Below are 14,350 nucleotides of genomic sequence, written 5' to 3' on the forward strand. Positions count from 1 at the left end.
ATCATGACTAAGAAAATGAGCCCAAACTCGAAACACCTAGCTCTATTCGTCTCCGAGTTCCAATAGTGACTTCCGATGATACCATCAGGTCACTCCACAAATCCGGAGGTAAGATCTCATCATGACTAAGAAAATGAGTCCAAACTCGAAACACCTAGCTCTATTCGTCTTCGAGTTCCAATAGTGACTTCCAAAGTATACCATCAGGTCACTCCACAAATCCGGAGGTAAGATCTCATCATGACTAAGAAAATGAGCCCAAACTCGAAACACCTAGCTCTATTCGTCTCCGAGTTCCAATAGTGACTTCCGAGGTATACCATCAGGTCACTCCACAAATCCGGAGGTAAGATCTCATCATGACTAAGAAATTGAGCCCAAACTCGAAACACCTAGCTCTATTCGTCTCCGAGTTCCAATAGTGGCTTCCGAGGTACACCATCAGGTCACTCCACAAATCCGGAGGTAAGATCTCATCATTACTAAGAAAATGAGCCCAAACTCGAAACACCTAGCTCTATTCGTCTCCGAGTTCCAATAGTGACTTCCGAGGTATACCATCAGGTCACTCCACAAATCCGGAGGTAAGATCTCATCATGACTAAGAAAATGAGCCCAAACTCGAAACACCTAGCTCTATTCGTCTCCGAGTTCCAATAGTGACTTCCGAGGTATACCATCAGGTCACTCCACAAATCCGGAGGTAAGATCTCATCATGTCTAAGAAAATGAGCCCAAACTCGAAACACCTAGCTCTATTCGTCTCCGAGTTCCAATAGTGACTTCCGAGGTATACCATCAGGTCACTCCACAAATCCGGAGGTAAGATCTCATCATGACTAAGAAAATGAGCTCAAACTCGAAAAACCTAGCTCTATTCGTCTCCGAGTTCCAATAGTGGCTTCCGAGGTATATTATCAGGTCACTCCACAAATCCGGAGGTAAGATCTCATCATGACTAAGAAAATTAGCCCAAACTCGAAACATCTAGCTCTATTCGTCTCCGAGTTCCAATAGTGACTTCCGAGGTATACCATCAGGTCACTCCACAAATATGGAGGTAAGATCTCATCATGACTAAGAAAATGAGCCCGAACTCGAAACAGCTAGCTCTATTCGTCTCCGAGTTCCAATAGTGACTTCCGAGGTATACCATCAGGTCACTTCACAAATCCGGAGGTAAGATCTCATCATGACTAAGAAAATGAGCCCAAACTCGAAACACCTAGCTCTATTCGTCTCCGAGTTCCAATAGTGACTTCCGAGGTATACCATCAGGTCACTCCACAAATCCGGAGGTAAGATCTCATCATGACTAAGAAAATGAGCCCAAACTCGAAACACCTAGCTCTATTCGTCTCCGAGTTCCAATAGTGACTTCCGAGGTGTACCATCAGGTCACTCCACAAATCCGGAGGTAATATCTCATCATGACTAAAAAAATGAGCCCGAACTCGAAACAGCTAGCTCTATTCGTCTCCGAGTTCCAATAGTGACTTCCGAGGTATACCATCAGGTCACTCCACAAATCCGGAGGTAAGATCTTATCATGACTAAGAAAATGAGCCCAAACTCGAAACACCTAGCTCTATTCGTCTCCGAGTTCCAATAGTGACTTCCGAGGTATACCATCAGGTCACTCCACAAATCCGGAGGTAAGATCTCATCATGACTAAGAAAATGAGCCCAAACTCGAAACACCTAGCTCTATTCGTCTCCGAGTTCCAATAGTGACTTCCGAGGTATACCATCAGGTCACTCCACAAATCCGGAGGTAAGATCTCATCATTACTAAGAAAATGAGCCCAAACTCGAAACACCTAGCTCTATTCGTCTCCGAGTTCCAATAGTGACTTCCGAGGTATACCATCAGGTCACTCCACAAATCCGGAGGTAAGATCTCATCATGACTAAGAAAATGAGCCCAAACTCGAAACACCTAGCTCTATTCGTCTCCGAGTTCCAATAGTGACTTCCGAGGTATACCATCAGGTCACTCCACAAACCCGGAGGTAAGATCTCATCATTACTAAGAAAATGAGCCCAAACTCGAAACACCTAGCTCTATTCGTCTCCGAGTTCCAATAGTGACTTCCGAGGTATACCATCAGGTCACTCCACAAATCCGGAGGTAAGATCTCATCATTACTAAGAAAATGAGCCCAAACTCGAAACACCTAGCTCTATTCGTCTCCGAGTTCCAATAGTGACTTCCGAGGTATACCATCAGGTCACTCCACAAATCCGAGGTAAGATCTCATCATGACTAAGAAAATGAGCCCAAACTCGAAACACCTAGCTCTATTCGTCTCCGAGTTCCAATAGTGACTTTCGAGGTATACCATCAGGTCACTCCACAAATCCGGAGGTAAGATCTCGTCATGACTAAGAAAACGAGCCCAAACTGGACACATCTAGTTCTTCTAGTCTTCAAGTTCCTGTCGCAGCCTTCGAAGTTCACTATCAGATCACTATCATGCTCAAGAAAAAAATCCAGCTAACGATAAAATGTGATAATAGGTACATAATATTATCATTATTATCTTACCTTGCCAAAATATCAGCACAATCACGGAATAAGTTCCTATAAATATCAGTTAGGGTTTTGTCGAACTATTTTGTGTTCGTACAGCGATCTTTTCCACATCAAAAAATTATAGCAACCGACGCAGAGACCACCCACGAAGGCGGCTGGCCGCTGACTGATATAATTTTGAAATCATACCATTGCCTGCCCAATATCAAAATAACCCTTAGTGCACTGTATTAAGGTTTGCGGTTGAAGCAAAATACGTGAAAAATTTATACACGATGTTTTTATTTATTTTTATACTATTATTAATATAATAATCCTATATTTTGAGGTGCACATTATGTGCTAACGGAAAATATTTATTAGAAGAATAAAATCCGTACGTAAACTGAGAAAAATGTACCTAAACTTGACCCTAAATCGTTAATTCTGCGTGGAAGAGGTGAAGGAAAATCGTTCTTATAGTATCAAAATTAATGATTTTATCAAAAAATTACTCGATCTCTGGAGATAAAGGACCAATCTATTTTTAGCAATCTGTAGTTCCAATTTACTTAGTATATTTTAGCCACAAAGCGTACCGAAAATCTATACAAGTGTGCAAATACGTCCTTAAGGTAATTATTGCTTGATGTATTGCAGCCATTGTAAAGGTTCCGCGCCCGAAGGGTTCCAACGGGCTGTATCTCATGAACCCGTAAAAGGTAGAGTTAAAATTTTTACAGTATATATTTCTATTGCCGTTATAACGACAAATAATAATAAAAAACCAAGATGGCCAATTTCAAAAAGGAGGCCATGTTAATTTAAAAAAAGAAGTACATCTACCTACATAGTAATATGCATTGTACGATGGAACGGAACCCTTCGTGTACGAGTCCGATTCGCACTTGACCAGTTTTTAATTGGATAGGTTTGATAGGCATAATATATATTTTCTCTAACAAACTGTTACTAAACTATCAACTAACTTTTCCCATAAAGATTAAGAAAACAGCGATCCTTGATTGCAGATCGCATAAAACTTCCGATTTACGAGTTATAAATTCTTTTTATTGGTTCTTCGATGATGTAAAAATATCAGTAATCTCAACATATTCGTTTAAGGGAAACTTTTCTGTGAAGGTAAAGATATTTGATGAAAGATATTTCTACCAGGAATGCGTAGTCAAAGAAACATTCACCAATTATAAGAAAGGTAACTTGAATTTAATTAAATTTATTAATTATAAGGTAGGTAAATTGAATTGCTCATCGATATCAATCATGCAATAAACATGAAGGGGTGGTCCAACACATTCGTAGCTCTCACGCACTTTCGCTTATTTATGTCAAAATAAGGAAGATTTTGGTAGAAATACTTCTAAACTTACCAGACCAAACCAGCCCAGTAGTATGGTATTGCTTCACATACGCCTGCAGGTCCGACAGAAGCTGCACCCACGCGCGGCACCATTCAACATGGGTCTTGTTTTTCTCTTTCCACTCTTTGAGCACGCGGTTCGTGTAGAACTGGCCAGCGTCGTTCATCTCCTTGACATATGGCGCGGGAGTTGGCGCCACTGCGACCCATCCGAGGGCGGGAATGCTCTCTGATATGGCAGAGAGATGGTTGAAGAAGTTGGAGGCGCGATTCTTTTCGCGATATTGTTGGATTGCGGAGATTTTGTCGCTGGTCGGCTTGAGGAGCTGTTGGAGTTCGCCATCTGATGGTTTGGATCGAGATGTTGCCAACTTTATGTAGCGGAGCTGCTCCCTAAAACAAAATATACTTTTAGGCATTATATCAATCAATCAATCAGCCGGTTTGTGTTCACATAGACTGGACATAGACCTTCCCAAGAGCGCGCAACCACACACGATCCTCCGCCTTCCTCATCCACCCATTTCCCGCTGCCTTCAAAAGGTCGTCAGTCCAGCGGGTTAGAGGTCGTCCCTCACTGCGCTTGCAGATACGCGATCTCCACTACAGAACATGTCTGCCCCAGCAGCCATCTGTTCTACGGCAGACATGGCCTGCCCATTGCTATTTCAGCTGACCAATTCGTTGATTTATGTCTAATTAAAACTAAGATAAAAGAGATTCATAGAGAGAAACATCCGACAGCCCAGTTTTATTAGCTATAGCTGATTCTTTACAAAGGTACCTAATGGTTTTTCAAAATGTTGATCTAATGAATAAACTTAAAAAAATGATAATTATAATAACAATTCTTACTGAAAAGCGTCGTTAACGAGGTTTGCGTGTGTAGCGATGTCTCCGCCGAGTTGCTTCGACAACTGCAAATAATTCTGCAGGGGACCCTACAACAATAGACATTAATATTTGTACGTAAGAAAGTATTAGGTATAATAAATATGTAAAAGTAGGAGTATGAGTACAGTAGAAGTGTAGAACCTTCTGAGAGCTAATTTTGAGTGTTCAGGTAACCACAAATCCCACGTGATTTGATGGCTACCTAGAATAATTTATTATCTACGAGTATTTAGTGTTTTATTATCGTCAGCTTTACGATGCTGGTGAATACTTTAGCTTTAGGTACCTGAAGAGACATTAAGTAAATAACGACTGTATGGAGATAAGCCGTAATTTGTGTACGTCCTTTTCATTGTCAAGTTTTATTTTTTAATTTTTAGAGTTCCGTGCTTCAAAAGGAAAAAAGGAACCCTTATAGGATCACTTCGTTATCTGTCTGTCGTGTCTGTCAAGACACCTATAGGGTGCTTCCCGTTGACCTAGAATCATGAAATTCGGCAGATAGGTAGGTCTTATAGCACAGGTAAGGGAAAAAATCCGAACCGTGAATTTGTGGTTACATCACACAAAAAAAAACTAAAATTTGTTCATGAACAAATAAAAAATTACATATTCAATTTTCATTTAATTTTCTGCATAACACTTTTCGATTTATCGTGCAAAATGTCGAATAAATACCGTTCCTTATCTCTGAAGTTGACCAATCGAAAACTCTTAAATTAATAACAAATTATGATCAATAGAAGTTTATGTATATTTTATAGGAAAAATAAAACCAACAGTTTTTTAACCTCTACAAGCAAAGTTAGTTTTGCGGTTCGTTGACAAAAGTGATTCTTACCGTTTTACTACGGAACCCTCGGTTCGCGAGTGCGACACGCACTTGGCCAGTTTTTCTGGAGGGTAATAAATAAACTACTAAGTTACCCAAAACTGTAGTTGATGTAATCGTTTATAGTGGATGGGATGATAAATGGTCCATCACGTCATTTATCACAAGGGCATAAGCCCTGAAGGAAATATAGGGCACTTGAAATGTTTTTCACGGCAACAATAGCCCTTTTTGCAGACGCGAGCAACTCCTTTGATACCTTAACAGCGACAAAAGGACTGTCATTGCTTCAATATTTATCAATCTTGTAAGTATAATAAGTAAGCCATATATTATAAAGTGCCTAGTGGATTACCCATTCCAAGTAAAAAAATTACTTGTTGTAATTCGCTTTTGCTTATAACTTAAAATAACAGGTCTAAATATATTGCTATCCCTTTTATAAGGCCACCTGCCGAAAAGGATAGCATTAGATTTAAACTAGTCAATTTAGTTTGGACCATGTTTGGACATTGTGTACAAGAAACATGATTTTTTATTCGAAATAGCCGCTCTCTAGATTGCAATCAATGTTGATAACTAAAAAAAGATTCCGACGAATTGAGAACCTCCTCCTTTTTGGAATCGGTTAATAAAGTCTGAAACAATGGATAAACAATAATTCAAGCCGGAGACGTATAGATAGTGTTAACGAAACAAAATGAAGATGAAACGGATCCATTGTACTCGTATATCACAAGTTCATGACATGCGGAACGCGATTTTGATAAGAACATCTCATTAAAATTAAAATCTAAGTGCATACATTGTAGTTTGGGAGATACGAGGGAACAAATGAATATCTATGTAAACAAAGCTATAATCATTACGGTAAAGAATACGTTGCCGTCACATCTCACTCAGTTACACAATCCCCCTAAGCAATAAAAGCAAAGCTTCAGCGCTTTTGTAGTTATCAGACAGATTAGGTACATCGTAAAACCGATGAATTGACGAAAACAAAGTCGCTATGCATATATAAACATGATCTTGTAATAGTGACTCTGAAGCACAAAACTTAAATTAATTGTACTTAAATCAAACACCTTTTTTAATTAAAAAATACTAGTCATTATTACTTCCAAAATATTACCCTTTCCCTTCAACTAACCGTAAAGCTGACCAAATGATAAAGAGATAACCACTGTTTTTTTCCATTCTTTTTCTTTAACCAATTATACTTTACAAAGGTATCAATTCAAGTTAAGGACAACTTCGTTAGGTTGTACAGTAACAATTTTTACACCATTTGTAACTGTTTCAAATTGAAAGAAAGAATATGAAACGTAATACAATCTGCAAAACTCACTCCGTTTGGCAGCTATTAAATCAAGTCAAAGAGAACGTCGTAAAGTAAACAAATTGTCCAAACAAAGGCGGCCATTGCCGATGTAAATGGATTGGCGCGGTACTTACACACAGATAGGCGCCACATAACATTTTCACGCCATTTCAGAATGTTTCAAAGTAAAAAAACCGGTCAAGTGAAGGTGAAGGGTTCTTTACATCGATGTATATGGATTAGTCTTTCCCATACAATTCCGTCCGCAAAAATACGCTTGAATCTTACGTCATCGTCATTGACAAAGTCAAGAGACTTTTGCTATTTCTCTTGACTTTTTGAGCGCGTTTTTTATCTTCGAAGGGCCCATCCATATACATCGATGGTTCTTTACCATCGTACAAGATATAATACTTTTATTTGGAACACTGCAAGTTAATAACGGACAGCGCGACCTACATGTGATTTAGTAAACTAATGATTTTTTCGTGAACACGTTTTAATTTTTTTGTAATGTAACCACAAATTCACGGTTTTCGGTTTTCAGATTATTGCCTTTGCTTGCGCTATAAGAACAACCTACCTGCCAAATTTCATGATTCTAGATCAACCAGAGGCACAGTTATATGTCACACAGACAACGAAGTGATCCTACAAGGGTTCTTATTTTCCTATAGAGGTACGGAACCCAAAAAGTATAAAGTCAAAGGAATAAACGTTAATAAAGAAGTAGTAAGTAAAAGTTAGCTCAAAAGATTCCCCGAGCTACAAAATCACGTTACACAAAACGTCGGAAAGATAACAAATTGTATAAACAAGAGTGGCCGTTGCCGATACAAATTGATTGATTCGATCTTCTAAGGATATACGAGTAAACAAGGAACCTCGATAAAAATTGACTGGTGCAATGTAACAATTTATAACACATGTCGCTCCACGCACGGTTGTATCTAATGGCCATAGCGTGCGCAACAACGGCACGGTTCATGCGCACAAGACGTCCAGACTATGGGAATTTTATACATGTAATGTAATATGTTATAGTGCAGCATTGTAAATTCGTGCATTGCATGGTATATTGCACCGTGCATGTTACATAGCATCACTAGACGCACTCATTTTTGGCAACCTATGATTCCTAAGCTTTTTAGTACTAGATGTCTTCACAGAAACAGATGGGTTGGTGACTTTATAAATATTTTTTTCTACAGCTGCATTTTAATTGAATAACACATGGGTAAAGATATCATGCAGCGAGATCACGTACTACAAAGTTATCACGACTAAGATTATCACTACCAAAAGCTCTTAGTTCAAATATATCACAATAGATTCTGGTCGTTTTAAAATGATATATAGGTACATGATCTCCTATGCAGAAACTGCTTACATTTCAAATACGATTTATAAGCACTCCAACACCCATTTCAATCTACCACTCCCAGTTCCTTTGAAATAAACACTTCGATATACGTTAAGAAGCTTCCTTGCTTTGAGTCGGGGCCGTAAGAAAATACGCTTTTACAAGAGGTTTATATGTAAGCTTCATGTTGTGCAAGCTGCATACAACGCGAGCGTCCATCCTACTTTTTTGTACAAAATGGTATTATGTAATGTATGTTCTGACGTAAAACATGTTGGCTCAGCATATTGAGTGAATGTGCTGGACCAAAGTGAACCATTAGAATATGTAAGTAGCGTAGTAGGAAAACGAATTTGTAAGTTCCTTAAGCGTTGAATTATTTCAGGAGCTAGGAATACAGCTAAAGGAGAGTTGACTGTATTTCATTCTAAAACCTTCAAAACCACAAAATGATCGCACAAATGTCGCTCAAGTAGTATTGAGTTGTGACAAATTGCATACCAGAAAGTAAAAATTGAACTAGAAATTCCTTATATTTTCTGCTATCCTTTTGTTGAAAAGTGCCTTCAGTCGACATTGGATAACATGGAATTGGATAAAATAACAAAACGCTTTGAATAAGAAAAGTTGGTTTTCAACTTGGATTATAGAACCGTAGAAAGTTTCAAGTAGCATAAGCATCGCAATATCTATGAAGAAATTTAAAATTAAAAGTTATTACTTTATAACCACTACCAACCTCCGAGTGTAATAAGAAGCAATGAGCGACTTCCCAAGTTGTGCTTAATTAATAAAATAATAATAAGTTTAATTTAATAATCACCCAGGTAATTAAGTTAAGTTCTCTTCAATGAAGGTAAACATCGTGTGATTTATAACATGTGTGATTTACATTTTATATGCAAAGACCGATTGTCATTGACATAATATAAGCTAATGGGAATGATCCCACGACACGACGATTTAAGACACAGACGAAGTAAGAATTTTCAGAAATTCCACTGGAGCGAACCGAGACGGGTCAGCTAGTTAATCATATGAAACCATCGAACCTGCATCAAGTCCTGGTATCCGTTGATACTCATGTTGTCGGCCACTATAATTTCTGTCTGTGGCAGCGGCGGTGGCGGCGGCGGTGTAAAGGTGCCGGCGGGTGAGGGCGCGGGGGAGCGGGGCGGGGTCGGCGTGCGCGTGCGCAACGCGGGCAGACGCTCCAAACGCGACGTCACTCGCTCTAAACGCTCTATCAGAGCCTCGAGATCTGCAGCCGGACTTTGAACTGCAGCTGTGGGCTCCACTTCACTACCTAGACAATAAGAAAAAAACATTAAAAGATGGAAGACACATTTTCTGTCTAGTGGCTCGGCAATTCTAAAATCGTTGTTCGCCCCGAACTAAAACAGAAGGCAGAACAAAATCAAAGTTCGCTCTATAGATAGAGAAAACTTTGACTTTGCTCAGACACTGTTAAACCGAGACAGCGTTATCGCTGACATAAATCGGTCTCGTTTTAACTGAAACTTAAGTCTGAGCAAAGTCAAAGTACCGACGCTCTACATACATATACTCGTAAATCTCAATCTAAAGCCGGCTCTACACTCGCACGCGAAGTCGCGCCGTTATATCACGCCGTGAATGTATGCCGCGATCCAAGCGTGAACTGTGTCCCTCCACACTCGCAAGTCTTGTTCGGACGTTGACGATGAGTCTACGTTCGCGCCGCAAACCCTTTGTCGCGGACCAAAAACCGACACTGATCGGGGAAGGCGCGAAGCGCGAACGCGAAGGCGTGAACAACATCTCCACTCGTGATTCGCAGTTGTCGCGGGCTTTCGCGGCCGTTCGCGCCGCAAGTGTAGAGCCCACTTTAGATCACGTGTCTTATGAGTTCTGCTTCAAATTATCACGACAGTGTTAGCGCCGTTTATCATCACAATGCAATCTGAAGTAATTATGTGCATGCATTTAGGGGTTATGATTTACTCGTATGAGGCTCTGATAGACAAACGGATGTATGCAAGCAAATGCCAATTGGCCCAAATAGACTCAGAGCACAACTGATTACAAATAGTTCGATTATTAATTTCGGCCGTAAAATAACATAAGATGTATTAGTTAGCCAAACAAAAGTTATATAAGAGCGCTTAAACTTAAAGAAAAAGAGTTCACATGAATTCTCATGAATCTATTCATCGAAAAAGGAAAACCTAAATAGTAAAGTTTTTACTATAGGTATAGGCCTATTCAAAAGGTTTGAATAGTTAAGATGCAGTCTCGTGCCGGTGCATGTGTAAAACATTACGGTACTTATCTCTCAAACTCATAAATACACAAGTATAAATTAAAAATTTATAACACCCCCGACAAGTGAAAGTTACAGTAACTAGAAAAGAGCTGATAACTTTCAAACGGCTGAACCGATTTTCTTGAATTATAGCTAAGAACGCTTTCAATCAAGCCACCTTTCAAATAAAGAAAAACTAAATTAAAATCGGTTCATTAGTTTAGGAGCTACGATGCCACAAACAGATACACACGTCAAACTTATAACACCCCTCTTTTTGGGTCGGGGGTTAAAAAAACAACTGTCGCACCTGGGAGGTTCCGTCAATTGAACAGTGTTCGGTGTCCGTGACGTTGAGATTTCTACAGAATCAGTTAATATTTCAACTGAAAAATGCAACTATGTATAATAGTGTTGGACGCTGGTATTCAAAGATCTAAAATCTCTAAATATTGCCATTTAAAAAACCCCGATATAGAATTAAATAGATATTATAATTATTTATAACTTCATTGTGTCGTTATCTGTGGGTAATTAGCACAGCATATCCATCTATGTATAGTACTAGTTGTGTCATGTGTATTAATTAAACGTCTAAATCCAGAATACTCTACATAAATAGCTACAGAAGTTTTCCGCACCGAAAATTGATGTTCGCCTAAACAACATAAGTATTTATAGTCAAATATTTAGGCGCAATAAATAATCGCAATAACAGGCCATAATATAACAATGTTACCAAGACAATTTCATCAGTGTTCATACCAATAACACTTTCATCAATATCCGTGTCCACTTGATTAGCGTCAACAACTACTACGTTGACCGCACCCTGCTCCTCATCCGGTCGGTTTCTACGCGCTTCAAACATGTCTATCAAATTCTTCATATTTTTACCACTATCACCTTCCATCGTGATAAAAACACCACTTCTCACACCGAATTGAGGAAAAATATTAATAATTCACTGCAGTTTAATGTACCTATCTTCAACGAAGAATCACTATCTAATGACTAAGGTGCAGATATGGTGCGATAATAATACCGGGTACTCACAAAAATGATGATAAAGCAAACCTAAACGATAAGTTTACAAATAATGCTCTCTGAATGAAAGAGACAGAAAATTAGTTAGTCATACATAAACACTAAGAAAACAATTAGTGTGATATACATATAATCGATAAATTGTCCTTATATAATATTACAATTGTCTTTATGTGGGAAAGAAAAAAATAAAGAGTCTTACTCTATGAGATAGTACCTAAGTTTTTTTTTTTTTCAAATTAACTTTTACAAATACTTTTGAATCGTCAAATGTTCTACTACTACTACGTCAAATGAACTACTGTTCGGAATAATTTTGCTATCGAGAAGAGCCAGCAAGAAACACGGCGGTTACTCTTCAAATACATATTACCAGTAGGTACCTACAATAATACATAATATTATGCCATGAAAGTAATTGCAGTCCCGCGCGTTGCTGGAACGAGATGCGAGTCGAATCCATGCATATTCGAATGCGTAATAATTATGTTTTTTTCAAGTACATACTTTTAAGTTTTATTATGAGATCAATTCACCTGTTATCGTCAAAATGAAGTTAATGTTGTTATGTCTGCTACTTTCAGAAAAATAAAAGAAATCATAGGGACATTACATCAGGACAAAAAATAGCTACGAACATAATCTACGAATCTATGTTGGCAAAGTGACAAGTCTTGTTTGGATGCGTCCTTGATAGGTTTACGGCCGTCTCCTCAATGGAGTGTCGTGTATTAAAACATCGAGTAAGTATATCAGTGATTTTTTTAAAGGCACTTCACCTGCTATTTGTACAAGGACACCAGCGAAAAACACAGATGTGAAAATAGATATTATAATACATCTATTGATAAGCTTATGTGACAGATTAACGTGAAGAAAGCAAAAATTTTGCCTAACTTTGACCATTACTAAAATAAATTCATTTGAAAAAGTTCCAATCGCTCAGTCCAACTCGCTAATACCAGATGACGATAGCAAAACTTTTTATGAATTGACAAGGCTAAAAGTAGCACCACTCTTTTCAGTTTTTCTGCAGAAAAGGTCTTAACTTTTAGCTTTTTCAATATTGTTCAGTTATTTTCTGTAGTTTTCAATGGAATTCGTCGGATAAGTAGTACTTACTAACGCAACGCAGGCAAAAGTTATAGATAAAAAGTGCAAATGAAGCGACGAAGATAGAGTTTTCCCGAAAATTCGTCAAAGTTTGTGTCGAACGGTGTTAATGTTGAATTCTTATGTCATGATATAGACCTATAATCGCTAACTATACTGACTTACCGATAATAATTGTCATTTACTTTGTTTAACGAAAGTTGACAATGATCAGTGAACTTTATTTCTAGATGATGATTTTTTTAATGCCAGACTCTTATAATATGTTATACCCTACATCAAATAATGTGTGTTGGTATAGATTTAAGTAATTTTTTTGATGTAACAATTTTTGGACGTCGAAGGATGAAAATGGGAAGTTAGTTTATTCAGTTTATTTATTAGTGGATTTTACCTCAGGCCACCTTTTGCAAATTTCAATAAGCACTAAAACAAGGTCAACATCAAAGTACCTTAGCATTGGTAGAGAGTAGAGACAACAGCTGTGACAATGACGACATTATACCTACATAAAACATGCCGCATAATACGTTGAGGTAAACTAATCCGGTGGGGAATACGGCTGGAAGAAGGATAATATATTTATCAGTCTCCGGTCGATGTATGTGGGTCGCTACTCGCAGACTTTATGCTCCGTTACTTGTAAATTAGGTATAAACTTTGCTCAGACTATATTGAGGTCGCCATACCATATGTTTACCGTTTAAACGCCGCGAAACTTTTAAATAAACTGTTTTAAATACATTTTTAGTGCAGTATAAATACATATTTGAAAAAATTATACAAAATATAATATTATGTAAGAACATTATGTGTCAATCTGTATAAATAGATATATATATAGATAGATATATACCTATTGAATAGATACATACCTACTTATTGAATAGAAAAACTGCTGAGTTTCTTGGCGGCTTTTCTTAGTTGGAACCCGTAATCTTACCTTCTTTTATTTGGGTGTTTTGGATTTAAACTGTCATAAAACATCATAAGAAAGCCGTACAAAGCAAACAAACCAAATAAATAATTTTGTCTAGCTAGCTTGTTCTATTGAAAACACTGTGCAGCGTTGTAACTTTGGCCTAAAGTTAAGGCTTTAGAAGGGTTTAGACCCTAAAACCTTCTCAACCTTAGAGAAGGCCAGTGCTCAGCAGCTCAGTTATGGTTGATATGATGATGAACAAAATCGAAGCGAGGCGAATATTGCATTACAACAAATCTCGACGTGCTGAAGGGAAAATCGGGTGTTATTTTCGTATCGTTGCACGGCCAAGGCCATTTGAACATGACTAACGCTCTTACGTAATTGTGTGTATGAGTGTAAAACAAGATCCATCATCCAATAGACCCTAAATTGAGTAACAATTTGAAGAATTCACAGAATGTGGATCCGAAATTCCTCGGAGACTTAAATACATTTTGTCAACGTGATACACAAAGGGTGCGTAGCTGATTCTGACGTAAGTAAATACTAAGGGTGAAGACATAATATAAAATTAAAGTTTGAGGTTTGGCAAACCTAAATTAAACTAAGTAGTTTCACACGAAAGATTTTGCGTCCTCATACACATGGCTAAGGTTTGGAATACTCTTCGGCGAT

The 14,350-nt window shown here is 38.1% G+C and overlaps 1 protein-coding gene across 5 annotated transcripts in view; it reads right to left on the reverse strand.

Moving 5' to 3' along the window:
- The window catches only part of LOC123873699 (adenylyl cyclase-associated protein 1), a 47,806-nt gene that overhangs the window by 19,493 nt on the left and 13,963 nt on the right, over positions 1 to 14,350 (reverse strand). For 4 of the 5 annotated variants that reach the window (XM_045918706.1, XM_045918687.1, XM_045918714.1 and 1 more), the window contains exons 2-4: positions 9,359 to 9,612; positions 4,752 to 4,837; positions 3,907 to 4,289 (exon numbers count right to left, since the gene is read on the reverse strand). In XM_045918706.1, the coding sequence (XP_045774662.1) occupies positions 3,907 to 4,289; positions 4,752 to 4,837; positions 9,359 to 9,391 (502 nt within the window). In that variant the 5' untranslated portion in view covers positions 9,392 to 9,612. Of the gene's footprint in view, positions 1 to 3,906; positions 4,290 to 4,751; positions 4,838 to 9,358; positions 9,613 to 11,355; positions 11,600 to 14,350 lie in introns of those variants that run through there. The other variant, XM_045918697.1, reaches the window with a different exon arrangement.

Source organism: Maniola jurtina, chromosome 2 (genome assembly GCF_905333055.1).
Source record: "Maniola jurtina chromosome 2, ilManJurt1.1, whole genome shotgun sequence".
Classification (NCBI taxonomy): domain Eukaryota; kingdom Metazoa; phylum Arthropoda; class Insecta; order Lepidoptera; family Nymphalidae; genus Maniola; species Maniola jurtina.